Below are 16,080 nucleotides of genomic sequence, written 5' to 3' on the forward strand. Positions count from 1 at the left end.
AGGTAAAGATAAACATGGTCGAAGCGAAACGCTTACCAACACATATTTCGAGATATAGATAGGCGATGTATACTCGGCTCGAAATACCAAATGTGTATAATCTAAGTCTATATACAGCATACGACTTTTTGTCTCAAGAAGTACGAGATAGAGTAGATATACTTTTGAGTGACAGATAAGTTCAAGTCTTCACATACCTTTTTGTCGAGAAGTTCCACCGGTTCCTTGAGTAGTTCTTCTTCTTGTATGATGAATCACCATGAAGTCCTTGAGCTCAACTACACTTTTTATCCTAATCCGAGACTTAGCTATAGTAGACTAGAAATCAAGACTTATAGTTTTGATCACTGACATTGACAAACATGCTTGAGATAGCAACGCATGCGAGTTCGACCGGGCAATGCTCTAACAGTAAATTTTAGGTATTTATGTGGGAGATAGATTTATCTATTCGATAGACTTTTCTGTGTGAGACAGATTTGTTTATCAAGTCTTCGACTTTGGGTCCTAACACCTCTTAGTTGTGAGTGAGATCAGCTAAGGGAATCAAGTGCGTAGAGTCCTGCTGGGATTCAGAGGCGTAAGAAACGCGACTGTATTTTAATCAGTGTGCGATTGGTTAGGGCTCAACTACATTCCGGTCCGAAGTTAACTTGTAGTAGTCTAGAGTCTGTAGCGGCTTAATACAGTGTGGTGGTCAAATCTGGACTAGGTCCCGGGGTTATTCTGCATTTGTTGTTTCCTCGTTAACAAAATTTATGGTGTATGTTTTATTTCTTTTCTGCATTATATTTTCTATATAATTGAAATATCACAGGTTGTGCGTAGTTCAATCAATTAGATAATCCAAGTTTTGGTTGTTGATATAAATCGATTGGCCCTTGAACATTAGTTTTTGGTACCGTTCAAGTTGTTTCTCATAATAATCCGGCTCGCGGATTTCTATCTGTTTGATTTGCTGATTACATTGAGAAACAAAGATATAACTCTTGGATGTATTTTCCTTGATTGAGTCTGACTGTCTAGTTGATTCTCTTGGAAATATATTGGTGTTTGTCCATACAGATTGCCAAAACGAAATATTTGGTGTGGTTGTTAGACCCCCGTCTTTTCACATGTGACAAGTCCACATTTGAAATACACAGAAGAATATGAATTATGGTCCACGGTTCTTGAGCCGTGCACAATGATGGTTCATACCGGCTCAGTAGCCTTTGAACTTACAAGCACATGGTGGTGTTCAATAACACTCAAGACCATAATCATTGTTCCATAAACACAAAGTGATTTAGTTAATAAAGTTTGTCTTAGAAGTTTTAATGAGAATGCGTAAGTCTAAATCACTTTGTGTGTTCGATTCACGTCAGGTTCACTCAACTTGGACTGTTGGCACCACATTTTGGTATCAACTTGACTCGTTTACATCATATACTCTAGACCCTAACTTATATTTTAGTTTTCAATTTTGGTATCAACTTGGGTTGTTGACACCAGATTATGATATCAACTTCGGTTGTTAAACACCATAATCTGGACCTAACTTATTTCTGAATTTTTAGTTTTGGTATCAACTTGGGTTTTTGACACCAGATTATGATGCCAACTTCAGTTGTTGACACCAGACTTTTTGGTATCAACTTGGGTTGTTGACATCATAATTTGGACCTATCTTATTTTTGAATTTTCGATTTTGGAATCAACTCTTGTTGACACCGGATTATGATGTCAATTTCGGTGGTTGACACCATAATCTGATCCTAATTTTTGGCTCACCGAACTTATTTATAAAATTTCACAGTGGTATCTTTCAAAAAAAAAATGTTAATGTTAATTTATTTTCTGCATTACCTCCAAATACTGCCTAACATGCTTGAACAAAAATGCCCTTGGATCATTTCCCTTTTGGTGCATCAAAAACCACGAAAAGGAGAAAAGGAAAAAACTTGATTAAATTAACAACAACAGATATAATTTTCCTGTAATCAGAGCATTTCTTCAGCCTCTTCAAGTTTCTTTCTTTTTTCAGCTTCAAACTTAGATTGATTACCTATCGCATCTGATATCGCCTTTGGTAAAAGGAAACCTGGTCTTTCTAGGAATAGTGCCCGGTCTAGAACCAAAGGTTCGCGAAGAGTTATATCAACACCATCATAACTCCACAATGTTACATTTGCTTCACCTTTGAGACCTATAGATATCCAACCGAGACCAGCTGCTGCAATATCAGTGCTGTTCACATCCCAACTCAGACCGGTAATCTTGAGTTCTCTCTGTTTCCATTGTCCTAGTTCTGACACTCGATCCTCGCCAACTGGAGGCTGGATCGAACAAGAACAAAAAAATGAAAAGGAAAACACGGGCAGAGGAGAACTCAATTATAGAAATCATAAAAATGACCAATACATGGAATGATATACACTAAGAGAAGGCCTTTTCCAAGGTTGTCTGTTTTATTGACGCGATTTAAACACGGACTTTGTAAAGGCCTAATCTCAAGGCTTCACCGTGATAAAGATACCAAGAAATTCCTACCGCATTGTTATGGTTACGTAGACAATGGTGAAATGTTAGTTCACGATGCAAGCTAAACCCAACTTGGGAATATGAAAGATAAGCTTCTTAAAGTAGCTTCTGGCATCGAAGTTTTACCTGCAGCCGGATACCAGCATGCTTTGTCCAAGTTTCATCGGCATTCTCTAACTTCCCAAGATGAAGGGAAATATTTGGTGATGCAAAGACTGTGACATATATGGTTTGTACCGTGGCTTGATTTAGGTCCAGTCTCATTAAAGCACCAATATGTATAGACTTCCCTGCCTGGAAACACAACAGAAAAACAATTGGAAGTTAAAACAAACACAAATAATAACCTAAACTTTAATGCTGAACTGGAAACATTTCTCTGTTTGATACAATGGGAAGAGCTTCAATGAATCCATAATGACCAAAATAAGAAACCAACTAAAGAATGAAATACAAAATTTTGAAAACCCCAAGTGAGAAACCAGAATTTAAAATGGAGCAAATGATCTACAACTTGCCTTAATCCTAAAAGATCGAGGTTGCAACTCCTTCCGAATCTCGATCATCTTCTCTTCATCCCGGTTCAATCTGATTGACATCAAATATGGATGTAAAAGCCCAGGTGTATCATACATCTTCGCCTTTGCCGGCAAAATACCACCAATTCTCAGTATCCCAAGTGTTGTTCCAGGCACAGCAGCTTCTGTAAGTTTCGTAATTTTTGTTCCTTCTTTCTTAGAAAGCGCATTAATAAGCGTAGATTTACCCGCATTTTGAGCTCCAATAACCCATACATTTCCTCTAGGTCCAGCCAGTTCCTTAATGAATGATAACAAATTTCTAACACCCAAATCCTTCCTTGAACTAACCAAATAAACCCCACTTAATCTAGGTGCTCCATTAGCTCTAGCTCGATTTCGAACCCACTTATCTAATCTCGTTGGTGAGATTTGTGATGGCAGTAAATCAACCTTTGTGGCAACTAAAACAAGTTTTGGCAACTTAAGTTTGGAATCCCTCTTTGTTCCTTCTAATGCTTTAAACAATGATTTTGAAGCTCTTTTAGGAAATGATCCATCAAAATCAACACAATCAACAACCATAACAACGACAGAAGCATCAGAGTTACCTGTGGGTTTCATTAAACGTGTAGATATCAATCTATCGAAATCAAAATCAGGTATCAAATTTTCAGCCTTTTGATTCTTAACTTGTCCATAGTTTCTTAAAGAATGACATCTAGTACAAACTGTAAGACTTTCTTCTTCATCTTTTTTCGCTCTTTCTTCTCTAATTTTCTTTTTCTTATCCACACTTTAACTCTCTTACCCTTGTTTATTATTTCTTCAGTAACATTACCATAACCAACACTAACAGGAGCAAAACCATCCAACTCTTTTTTCCTTGTCTTATCTTCATCATCATTTTCCCAATCTTCAGAATCCCAATCAAATTCTTCACTTTCTTCTTCCTCCTCATCAAATTTCCCATCAAACCCATCTTCCAAATCTTATTCTTCTTCTTCTTCTTCCAAATCGTCTTCCTCGTCTAATTCTCCATCAATTAAACCCAACCCTAACTCTAAATCATCATCGTCTTCGTCCTCATCATTATCTTTGTGTACAACTTTTCTTTTCTGATAAAAACCAGGGATATTAGGGTCATTATCTTGCATAAAAATCCCACAACCAGGACATATAATTCCGTTAGTTTCATCTTCGTCTCTTCCTTGACTAAGATATGAACTCTTTCTAGGGTTTTTTCTAACTTGATTTTGTGTTGTTTGTGTATGAATATCTTCTACTTTTGATGATAAACAGAGATAAGAAACATTACCTTTACCGTAACTCCTTTTCTCTATTAAGAATTCATTTTGATTAGATGCTAATCTAGGGATTGCTTCTGCTCCACCATAACTGTAAGATTTCAGCTTCGGGTACCTAACTGGGAGAAGTGCTGTTGCAGAGAACAAAATTGCCATTTTAAACTTCCCAGATAAACCCTGGCTCTTGGAGTGGAGAGGGTTTTATATTTGCCATCCAAACATCATTTGAGTTTCAGTTACACTCTACGTACACCTCTTGCCAGCCAGAGGTTTTTTTTTTAATGGGAAACAACATAATTATGACTTAACCTGGATTTTAAACTACATATAAGGAGTATTTCATGAGATCTCCAAACTCCTTAGCGGAGGCTCGATCCGCTGACCTCCTACTTGAGAGTTAGGCTCCTGGCCAACTGGGCTAACCCCTGATGATTTCAGGTGTATTGAGTTCTTGGTAATCCAATTTCGTGGGCATGTCGTCAATTCCTTGAACCAAACAACACAAATTAGCTCAACATAATTAAGAAAATTGATCCCCAGGAATTTAATTCTCTCCAAAATGATAGATTTTTGTTGCATTGGTTTAATAATATGTAATGGAATTGAATTACAAGGTAAAAATAAAAATAATTGAATTACCCAACCAAACGTTTATTTTTTTGGATTTGAATTCAATTCCAAGAATTGGATTACCTATTAAGGAAAGTGTAATACTTTCCAAGACCGTAGTGGTCAGTCTATGGAAAGTATTGTGCATGTAAGTCATTAATGTGAGACTGATAAGGTAAGTGATATTTTAGGAAAGTGTGGTCATATACTAGGAAAGGATTGTCCATGTAAGTCATGATTTTGAGACTTATAAGGAAAGTCTCAAATCCGTGTCTTAGGAAAGTTTTGAGTCTCAAGTTATCGGTCATGTATAAATTATCTATAGAACTACTATGAATAAAATTAAGAAAGGAATTTACCAAAGTTTTAACATGGTATCAGAGCCGGTTGAAAACTGAAAAAAAAATAAATCGTTGAGAATGGGTGGAGATGGAGAATCAAGCAAAGACAAGAATATAGATTATGATACGCAAAAGAAGAATCCAGTATATCACCTAGGATTTGCGAATGGAAGAGGTGGTAGAGGACAAGGAACGGGCAATCAGGTTCGAGCACATAATCTAAATATATCAGAGACAAAGCAGTCAAATGGTCCATATTCCTCAGACGACTCAGATTTGATGGGAGTAACCGCAACACAACTCAGACAGGTGCTTGAGTTTTTGAATGCAAAGAAAAATACGTCCCAACTTCAAGGTAAGCAAACTAAACCGAATTGGATTATTGACACGGGAGCTACAAATCATGTCACGTGTAGAAGAGATGACATGATTGATGTGAAAGATATTGTGGAGTGTACTGTTGGACTCCTAGATGGAAAATATGCACAATCTGAGAAAATAGGGACTATTATTCTGCAGGGCGGTTTGAGACTTAATAATGTGCTTTATGTGCCTCAAATAACTTGTAACCTAATTTCAGTCACACAACTTATTGATGAATTAATGTGTACGGTACAATGTACTAACAGTTTATGTCTTATACAGGACCGGTTGACGAGGAAGGTGATTGGAATGGGTGAACGACAAGGTGGACTGTATATTTTCTATGGTGTGCCTCGAGTTGAAGTTATGGAAGTCAGTGGAGAATCATACGAGCTGTGGCATCGACGAATGGGACATCCATCAGAAAAAGTATTGCAAAGGTTGCCGGGTGTGAGTAGATTGAAGAAGCATAATGAAGTTTGTGATATTTGCCCAAGAGCGAAACAACATAGGAGTAGCTTTACTAGTAGTCTAAGTAAATCCAGTTGTATTTTTGAGTTGATTCATATAGATTTATGGGGTCCTTATAGGGCTACATCGTCTTGTGGAGCACAATATTTTTTAACAATAGTAGATGATTTTTCAAGAGGTGTGTGGATTCATTTACTTCCAAATAAAACGGCAGTTGAACGAACGTTTCTTGATTTCATTGCTCTTGTGAAACGACAATTTGATAAAGATATCAAAGTTGTTAGAAGTGATAATGGTACCGAGTTTAATTCATTACGTGGATATTTTAAGACTAATGGGATAGTTTTTGAAACATCGTGTGTAGGCACTCCGCAACAAAATGGAAGAGTGGAGAGAAAGCATCAACATATATTGAATGTGGCAAGGGCTTTGAGATTTCAAGCCAACTTGCCAATACGGTTTTGGGGAGAATGCGCATTGACAGCTGCGTATTTGATTAATCGTACTCCTACACCTATTCTGTAAAATAAAACGCCGTATGAAATATTGTTTGGAAAGCAACCTCCGTATAATCAGTTGAAAGTGTTTGGATGCCTGTGTTATGTGCATGATCAAAGTAATAAAGGTGATAAATTTGCAAGTAGAGGAAGGAGGTGTGTTTTTCTTGGATATCCGTTTGGTAAAAAGGCATGGCAAGTATATGACTTGGATGAAAGAAAATTTCTTGTGTCAAGAGACGTCCAGTTTTGTGAGAATAGTTTCCCATATAAGAATGAAACATCTGTGTTGCAGCAGCCAACAGTTTTGACTCGCAACGAGAGTGTTCAGCCTGGTCATGATTTTGAGACCGAGGTGACTGGTGTATCAGCTGAGACTGATCAGCTGAATCCAGCGTTTGACTGGAGTGATGATGAAGACGTAACAGCGACAACAGGAGAAAGTGTGGCAGTACCAGGCGTAACTGCGACAGCAGGAGACGCTGTAGGCATACCGGGCGTAACTGTGACACAAGGAGAAGGTGTAGCAGTTCAAGATGTGACTGCAACGGAAGAAGAACGTGTAGCAGTTCAAGAGAGATCTGACATTATGAGTTCGGGAAATGATGTTGCAGTAGAAGGTGATATGGGTAAAGGAAAGCGTACGAAAATTCCATCGAGTAGGCTTAAGGGATTTGTGACGCACACCACTCGAGAAAACAGTCCATCTCATCTTCATTCATCACAATCATCCTCCTCAGGTACACCGTATCCTTTGACATATTATGTTAGTTGTGATAAATTTTCTAGACCGTATAAGAAATTTCTTGCAGCTATAACTGCGAGTTCTGCACCTCGCAACTTTAAAGAAGCAATGAAACATCCAGGATGGAGGAAAGCCATGGAGGAAGAAATACGAGCACTAGAATAACAAGATACCTGGGTTTTGCAAGAATTACCGGAGGGCAAGAGAGCACTAGGAAGTAAATGGATATATACAGAAAAGTATGATGAAAATGGGAATTTGGTTCGTTTAAAAGCAAGATTGGTGATCTTTGGAAATCATCAGGTGGAAGGCTTAGATTACAAAGAGACCTTTGCACCTGTAGCAAAAATGACAACAGTGTGCACTTTTCTAGCTGTTGCAGCTGTTAAAAATTGGGAAGTACATCAGATGGATGTGCACAATGCATTTCTACATGGAGATTTGGAGGAAGAGGTGTATATGAAAATACCACCTGGATTTGCGAGAGGTAATCCTAATATAGTATGTAGAATGAAGAAATCATTGTATGGTTTGAAACAGGCTCCACGTTGTTGGTTCGCAAAACTATCAACAGCTTTGAAGAATTATGGTTTTCGGCAATCTTATTCAGACTATTCTCTCTTCACTATGATCAAAGGAAAGATGCAGCTTAATGTTTTGGTGTATGTGGATGATTTGATTGTTGCAGGAGATAATATAGTGGATCTAAATAAATTTAAAACATATTTGGGACAGTGTTTCAAGATGAAAGATTTGGGAAAATTAAAATATTTTCTGGGCTTGGAGATAGCTCGCAGTAAGCAAGGCATTTATGTTTGTCAACGGAAATATGCATTGGACATTATTATGGAGACGGGGTTATTGGGAGCAAAACCAGCAGAGTTTCCAATGGAAACTAATCATCGTCTAGCTTTGGCAACAGGGCCGTTGCTGATTGATGCAGAAAGGTATCGACAACTGATTGGAAGATTGATTTATCTGGCTGTGACTAGACCAGATCTAGCTTATTCTGTGCATATTTTGTCACAGTTTATGCAGCATCCAAGACAAGAACATTGGGAAGCTGCACTTCGGGTAGTTAGATATTTGAAAAAGAATCCTGGGCAAGGAATTTTGTTGCGCTCTGATAGTAGTCTAAGTTTAAAAGGCTGGTGTGATTCAGATTGGGCAAGCTGTCCTTTGACTAGACGATCGTTGACAGGATGGTTTGTGCTTCTTGGAGATTCACCAGTGTCTTGGAAGACCAAAAAGCAGTACACAGTTTCTCGGAGTTCAGCTGAAGCAGAATACAGATCTATGGCTGCAGCTACTTGTGAATTGAAGTGGTTGAAGCAATTACTAGGTGATTTGGGAGTTTGTCATACACAGGGAATGAGTCTTCTTTGTGATAGTCAGTCGGCATTGTATATTGCTCAGAATCCCGTTTTTCACGAAAGAACTAAACATATAGAAGTGGATTGTCATCTCATTAGGGATGCGATAGTACATAAAATTATTTCTCCCTCTTATACGCCTACGGGGTTGCAGTTGGCGGATATCTTCACCAAATCATTAGGACGAGTTCAGTTTCAAGGTCTTTTGTCCAAGATGGGCATTTGTGACCTGCATGCTCCGTCTTGAGGGGGGGTATTAAGGAAAGTGTAATACTTTCCAAGACCGTAGTGGTCAGTCTATGGAAAGTATTGTCCATGTAAGTCATTAATGTGAGACTGATAAGGTAAGTGATATTTTAGGAAAGTGTGGTCATATACTAGGAAAGGATTGTCCATGTAAGTCATGATTTTGAGACTTATAAGGAAAGTCTCAAATCCGTGTCTTAGGAAAGTTTTGAGTCTCAAGTTATCGGTCATGTATAAATATCTATAGAACTTATGAATAAAATTAAGAAAGGAATTTACCAAAGTTTTAACATTACCCTATAATTGTATTCTTAGGAATCCGATCCTTCCAACCAAAAGAGGTGTAAATTCTATTTAAAGCCTTAAATCATCAAGCCGACAAGGGATGCAGTTGGGTTTTCATAGGCGGGGCTTCCTTTTTTTATCATTGAGTTTTGAATATTTTTGGTGGGATCAATTTTCACTCCAACGGATTCCTGTTCAAGTGGTCTGATGGTTCTGTTTCGAGGTGTTCTCAATTTTCACCACAAACGGATTCCGATTCAAGTAGTCTGATAGTTCTCATGCTCCCTCCGATTGCGGAAATTGGAGGTAATCTAGGGACCAACCACTGTTCTACCCTATGAAATTGGAGGTAATCTAGGGACCAACCACTGTTCTACCCTATGAAAAAAATAAAAAAATTCCAGTTCAATGAAGATCAGGGTATCCAAATACTGTGCGTGCGAGCACCAAAACAGCAGCCAATATACGTTAAGATGAATTGGGGATAATATATAATAGTCAAAATTCTGGTTTTAGGGTTGTATCATGGGAATCATGTTCGCCAATGCCAACCCATTTAGACTTGTTTCTCTGACCTATCAAAACATGTACAACATAAATTCTTGACAACATTTTTTGGTTCATTTTTACTATGAGGTAAACAAATGGAAATTTAGATTACAAGCTTGAGGTAATTAACGGAAGCTTTGCTTATACAAATGAACAAATAGAAAAATAAAGACATACCTTATGGTTCGACTTACAAATCTCACACCAAGGGTTTACTCTTGTCAGATGAAGGGTGATGAACTCATATCAGTACTATAAAACGAGTCTTCGTTTGCGTAATAATTATCATCTTTCTCCTCTTCCCACTTGAGCACTTCCCTAATGTACTTGAAGGCTTCATCAACAGTTACACGATCTCGAGCTCTTGCTTGCCATACGAAAAGTTTACGGTTGCTTAATGAAGCATAAAGCTCTTTGAACTTCATTGCTATATAGTAGTAAGCTTGTTGAGCGAGCGTCTGATTGTTGTGGTGTGGTCGAACAGGAGAGAAATCATTTAACCATTCACATGTGCTTAAAGGTAGGCGATGGATCTTCTCTTCAAAGACATCATATTTGTTCAGTATGAGCATGAACGGAGTGTCTTGAAAGCGTGGATGTGTGACCATGGTTTCGAATAGTTCTTTGCTTTGCATCATCTTATTTTGGAAGACAGGATCAGTTCCTCTGTTTTCCGAGGAAGATGATACCTGATCATAGTCGCTCAAGGCTACAGTGAAGACAATGGCACGTACGTCCTCAAACATTTCAACCCATTTACACCCTTCGTTCAGTCCCTTGGCATTGACCCTAATCAGCTGATACCTAAAGTATAAAAGAGTTAGCTAGTTGCGTATCATTTTTTGTTTATTCGCATTCTGGCCATCTTATCGCTTATGGGTCTTTTAGAGAGACGAAAAGGGTTCAGAGAAGCCTATGTTATAAAAAGAGCACAAGCTTATTTACTGTTTAACTGCAAAAGAAAGAGAAGTTTACCGGGTAAGAGGCTGAGATGGAGCTTCTAGATTGTCGGTGTATGTTTCAGACATTGGGCTGCGATCGTCGAGGCTGAATTCTATAAATGCCAACCCATTCCCTTGGGTAACTCCTTCCGCAAACAGAATGTCCCTCTCAGTGGGTTCATATTCATTGCTTGATACCTCAACCGCCTGAGACCCACAGAACAAATAAAAAATAGGTAAGTGTAACACTACATTAAAAATAGATAAGTGTAAGTGTAACTAAGAAGAGACTACAAATAGATGGCCATATTTGTGACGGGTCCTATGTTGATAACTAGAATTTGAGATCAATCCTTCTTCCAACTCAATTAGTCATCCATCCTTCTCCATCGGGTCTAATTCGAGATCCATTATGTTACTCTCATTTTATGCACAAGTATCTCTTAATGTTTTACATGACTATTTTACCCTTCATTGTAGCAGTTCAAGCGCAAATAAGAAATTCACTTGTTCATTCCATCTTAACCTGCTTCAGTTAAGTTAGGGTGTCAAAGATTAATCTCCTACCTGAACAGTAAGGGACAGATGTACCCTGCCACATAAAGGCATTTTGATATTTTAGTATCTGGTCCTCTGAATTTTGCTAATTTACACACAAAACGCCGTTGGATCATTGGGTAAAACAGTCACTGCATCGAACACCTAAGGGTATTGTAGTATGTTAATGTGTCCCTTGATGGATATCAGGTGTATAGAAAGATGGGTAATTAAATGAGTTTGAAAAAAAAGAAATGATTTCAAATTTGAGTTTTCATTGTAGGACCTGATGCAAATATGTCCTAAATAGTTCCAGGAAGTCTTATCCACATGAACAGGGAGTTATAAATACCCGGCTTAAGAAGTATTCTGCAACATCTGGAAGAAAGTGAAGCTCATCTTTTCTCCTGAATGTTTCCTGTATAGCAGGGTCTCTCCACACTTCCTCGACCAGTGGAGCATACTCACGAGTTGCTGCAGGGAAAAAAGCATCCAAGTCTCCCATGGCAATGATATCCAACAGCCAGTCAGAGAAATGCTTCAGCCTAGGGTTAATGGAATAGACACATTGTCTATCATCAGTGGGTTCGTCTCCTTCGCCTTCACCTGAAATCCAAGTATGAAACAATTAATAGCCTAAATCTTGGAAAACTAATTTTTGATAAAAAAATAAAAGATTAAAAGAAGCCTTTTAATATCATCATACACTTTTCAACTACACTGCCATTGTCCCCTTTGGGCTACAATTTATATCTAGCATGCTCTTATTCTCCAGACACTGTTATCAACTGTGACAATAGAAACCTTTCAGTCCCGTTAGATACAAATAATGGCATAAGATTATTAATTTATCAACTTCCGAATTACCATTTACCACACATGTATCCATGAAGAAACCACAGTAAGATATAGGAGAATTTCTGAAGAGGAAAAAAAGAATAAACTGTAACGATAAAAATTTGGATCTTATTACCTGCTTCAGCATGTCCGTTGGGAGGGCCTGCAACATACAACCCTGCCATAGCCTCTTCTTCAAATCGCTCACGCCCCTCAAGCAAGATACTAAGATAATTGTACAAATTGCTCTGTATCATTAGCTTAATCTCCTTCAACTCTTCCGCATTAAACTTGTTCCCGTATAAAAACTTGGCCTGTTTAATCAAATAAAGACCATAAGAAGAATATAATACAAGTAGAATAATGAGAACGAAGGCGTGAACTAAACTGCACTGTATACGACTACAAGAGGAAACCAAATGCAATAGAAGTGACAGAATACATTCAGTGCTTCTCATTCCCAGAATAGGTTGTTCCGCATCGTAAATTTACCTTAGTCTAAGGAGGTATTCAAATCTACGAAGTCAACTTATGTAAGTTATCGCTCAGGTTTGAATTACAATGTACCATAGCCAATCCTAAAACATACTAGGATCCCACTACTTCACATTCTTACAAACTATCTTGATGGCAGTTGTGACCAAACGAATAAATAAGGTCAATGCTTATATACCATATAAGAAACATCACGACATCCACTATACACCCAATGAATCACTCATCTTCCTCGCCCTACAAGTAAAAGAGCAACCTAGAACCGATCTGGGTATGAAAGTGAAACAATGTCTACCTAAACTAAGTATTGATTATATTGAATAAGATTATTATCAAGTAAATGCTAACACTATTAACTCTATCTATCAACTGGAATCTTCCACGGGATTCACCTGCTTAAAGATAGTACTGGTTCCAGAGCCTTGAAGTCCCAGTAGAAGAAGCTTCTGAACTCTTTTGTGATCTAGATAACCTGGAACATTTCTGCTAGAGTGAGCGCTAATCTCATCTCTTGAGCCATGAGATTGCCCATGGGGGACTGGCAGCGAGAACAAAGAACACATTAGCCTTGTTGACGCCTGTGGAACATACAGAACATTAAGAAACATCCCATTGAAAATTAACTTTACTAGTAAAGTAGAACCTACAGACATCCTCTCCCATGTACCTTTTCCCAGATGTTTCCCCTAATATTATTCTGACCTTCCTCCTCATATCGACCATCATCATACACCCAGAAATGTGTATCACGTGGACATTGAACTTTTGCCAACTGAAAACAATCCGCAATACACAGGTTAGTCACTTCAATTGATTTGAAAAAGTAAACTAAAAATAGAGTGATAACAAAAACAAATCCCACAGCATCTATGTTCCATCATATCATTTAACCATGAACTCTAGTCTCACGAGACTAGATATGAACACAAATTGTTCAAGACCAACTTGATTAATATTCACATTGTTATTACTAGTTGAGCAGAAAGATTTGGCTGTTTTTTTTAAGCAGTAGTTGTTACAGGCAGCAAAAGTACGCTTTCAAATGAGAAAACGATACCTTGAGCACTCTTAGTTCAATTTTTGTAATTTCACGACCATTAATGTAGACTTCAGTAGTCCCATTGCTCGCGTCAGGGCTAAGTTTCCCAGAAAAATTCAAGTTTGAACTGATTATTCTCTCTGGTTTTTCTCCCTCCTGTTAAATCAATAACCAAATTAAGAAAGAAATTAGATGCTTCTCCATGCCACATGAAAGGACATAAGAACATGTTTTTTAATAAGACAATGCAGAGAGCAGACAACTCAAACTAATAGTAACATATAAGTTTGGAGGTCAGACGCACCTTTCCCCAAAGGCCTGATTCTTTGTCATACCAGTATCTCCCAGGCTTCAACTTTTCCGGAGGTAATGAACACCCAAGCAATTCTGCCATTTCTTCTGGCCGCAAGGGTCTCCCATTCACAATAAGCTGCTCCGATCGAAGCTGATTTGCTGCACATTCCTTCTCTGCTTTCATAATTTGTTTAACTTCTTGAGGACTTAACAGTCTTGACAATACCCGTGAACACTTGCCTAATTTTAATCTTTTAGATTCGTCTATTGGCTGTCTGATGCAAGTGACACATTTACGCCCTTCAGGCATTGACCCCATAGCCCGAAGCACACAATTACCACAATACCTAGCATCACAGCCTAAGCAAGACTCTTTACTTTCCCATTTTCCTTTTCCACACCGAAAACAAGCCTTCTTCTTTTCCTTCTTTAGAACCCCAACAAACTGTGGAAATGTTGGAGTGTCCTCATGAACGTCTATCCTTTCAGATTTACCAACAGGCTGGAATGTAACCACTGGCCTCTTTATTTCAACTGCTCCTACCATCGGAGGGCTTCTCGAATGGTTTTCGTGATCAGATTCCGGTGAACTCGAAGGAGAAGGTGACGAATAATCAGGGTTTTGCAAAACTGACACCACCGATTCAGAACTTCTAGAACGTCGAGGACTTTGGATAGGTGAAGAGCTGCTGGCAACACTAGCAATGTACGAAACAGGCAACGGAATCGGTTCAATAGTAGGTGGGTCTTGAACAAATGAACCACTTGATCTACCAGAGACTGGTTCAGCAATGTCTGCAGTTGGATAATCTACATCAAGTGGTTCAACTCTTGGTAGTTCATAAGATACTGGGGGACCTTCATATTCAAGAGCAATTGAATAATCAAGATCCTCTGCTGTCTCCGGAATCCACGCTCCTGGAGGAAGCATTTTTTTCACTAAATCCTTCCAATTATCCTCAGAATTTGTTTCGTTCATTTCTTCCCCTGGGAAATAAAAAGTAAGACATTTGGTGAAAAATAAAAATTGATTATGATTAGATCATCATATCATAAACAAACCTAATCCCAGTTTTCACATTCTGAAAGATATGATTCCAACCATTTCAAATAAGAAAGCTAAAGATGGGTTCTTTCTTCTCCCCCAAATTCATAGTACCAAACAAAACTACTAAACACTAATATTATTAAAAAATGAAAGAAATTAAAAGGATATAGTAGTATGAAATAAACTAAACCCTAGAAACCTTGAACAGTATGATGATATAGGCTCAATTACCCTAGATTCTAGGGTTTTCGATGAGGCCGCCTTTAGTTCAAATATGTTGAAACTTGAAATTCAAGGTACGTATATATATACTTAAAGTAAAATAAATGGAACCCATGTAATTTTAAACAAATGAAAAAACAAAAAGTAAGAAAAAGAGGGATTTGGAATCAAAATACCTGAAAATCTATCTCAGTGAAGAAGAAGATTTCAACTAGAAACAAAAAAAGAGAAACTTTTCTTCCAAAATGATCAACAAAATCTACTCTGTTCTCAATAATTAGGTGTTTCCATTTTTGTTATTCTTTCCAACAGTCTTTTTGTTAACGGTCAGTAGTAGTTTCGCCATTAACAGTTCGAGAGAGAATTTCGAGAGAGAAATGTTTGAGGTGTAATGGAGGAGTAAGTAGAAGAAAGAATCAATTATTAATTGGGAGATATTATTATTATATTCATGTAATATATATATATATTACAAAAATAATACCATTTCTAGACCGTTAAAATGCCTGAAGAGGTGCTATGAAAGAATATAAGCGAATGGATGTTCGGGAATATGTTATGTATAATATCAGACTGAGAGTCTGGGACCAGGGTTTTATAGCAGGGAAAGAAGACTTTCGGAAGGTTAGAAAGTTTGAACATTTATGTAAACTGTAAAGGTGAAGGTGAAAGGTTAAAAACAAATTTTGCAGGTTGGAATTTCTCTTTTGCAATAAAGTCTATCCCTTTTTCACTGTTGAATTCCAACATCTAATTTAATTCTACTGTTTTGGGAGGGGAATTGGCATGGTAAAAATCAAAAGGACATTTTTTTTTTGTTGATTGATGAGCGAGCTGGAC

At 37.8% G+C, this 16,080-nt stretch overlaps 1 protein-coding gene and 1 pseudogene across 1 annotated transcript; both read right to left on the reverse strand.

Moving 5' to 3' along the window:
* Positions 1-1,815: 1,815 nt before the first annotated feature.
* On the reverse strand, positions 1,816-4,505 carry LOC113302503 (annotated as a pseudogene).
* A 5,372-nt stretch (positions 4,506-9,877) lies between these two features.
* On the reverse strand, positions 9,878-15,775 carry LOC113301830 (extra-large guanine nucleotide-binding protein 3-like). Its single transcript, XM_026550660.1, has 9 exons — positions 15,417-15,775; positions 13,981-14,957; positions 13,695-13,832; positions 13,305-13,409; positions 13,030-13,215; positions 12,279-12,456; positions 11,658-11,911; positions 10,803-10,975; positions 9,878-10,631 (listed from the first exon to the last, which is right to left on the reverse strand). The coding sequence occupies exons 2-9, from the start codon at positions 14,947-14,949 to the stop codon at positions 10,049-10,051; spliced, it is 2,586 nt and encodes an 861-aa protein (XP_026406445.1). The 5' UTR covers positions 14,950-14,957; positions 15,417-15,775; the 3' UTR covers positions 9,878-10,048.
* Between the last annotated feature and the right edge of the window lie 305 nt (positions 15,776-16,080).

This window comes from Papaver somniferum, chromosome 8 (assembly GCF_003573695.1).
Source record: "Papaver somniferum cultivar HN1 chromosome 8, ASM357369v1, whole genome shotgun sequence".
NCBI classification, from domain to species: Eukaryota; Viridiplantae; Streptophyta; class Magnoliopsida; order Ranunculales; family Papaveraceae; genus Papaver; species Papaver somniferum.

Bases quoted from the DNA above. Each gene is read 5' to 3' on its own strand.
- LOC113301830 (XM_026550660.1), bottom strand. From the start codon at position 14,949: ATGAACGAAACAAATTCTGAGGATAATTGGAAGGATTTAGTGAAAAAA. The intron at 13,216-13,304 runs GTACATGGGAGA...TATGTTCCACAG, and splicing joins GGGGAAACATCTGGGAAAAG to GCGTCAACAAGGCTAATGTG. The intron at 12,457-13,029 runs GTGAATCCCGTG...TTGATTAAACAG, and splicing joins CCAGTACTATCTTTAAGCAG to GCCAAGTTTTTATACGGGAA.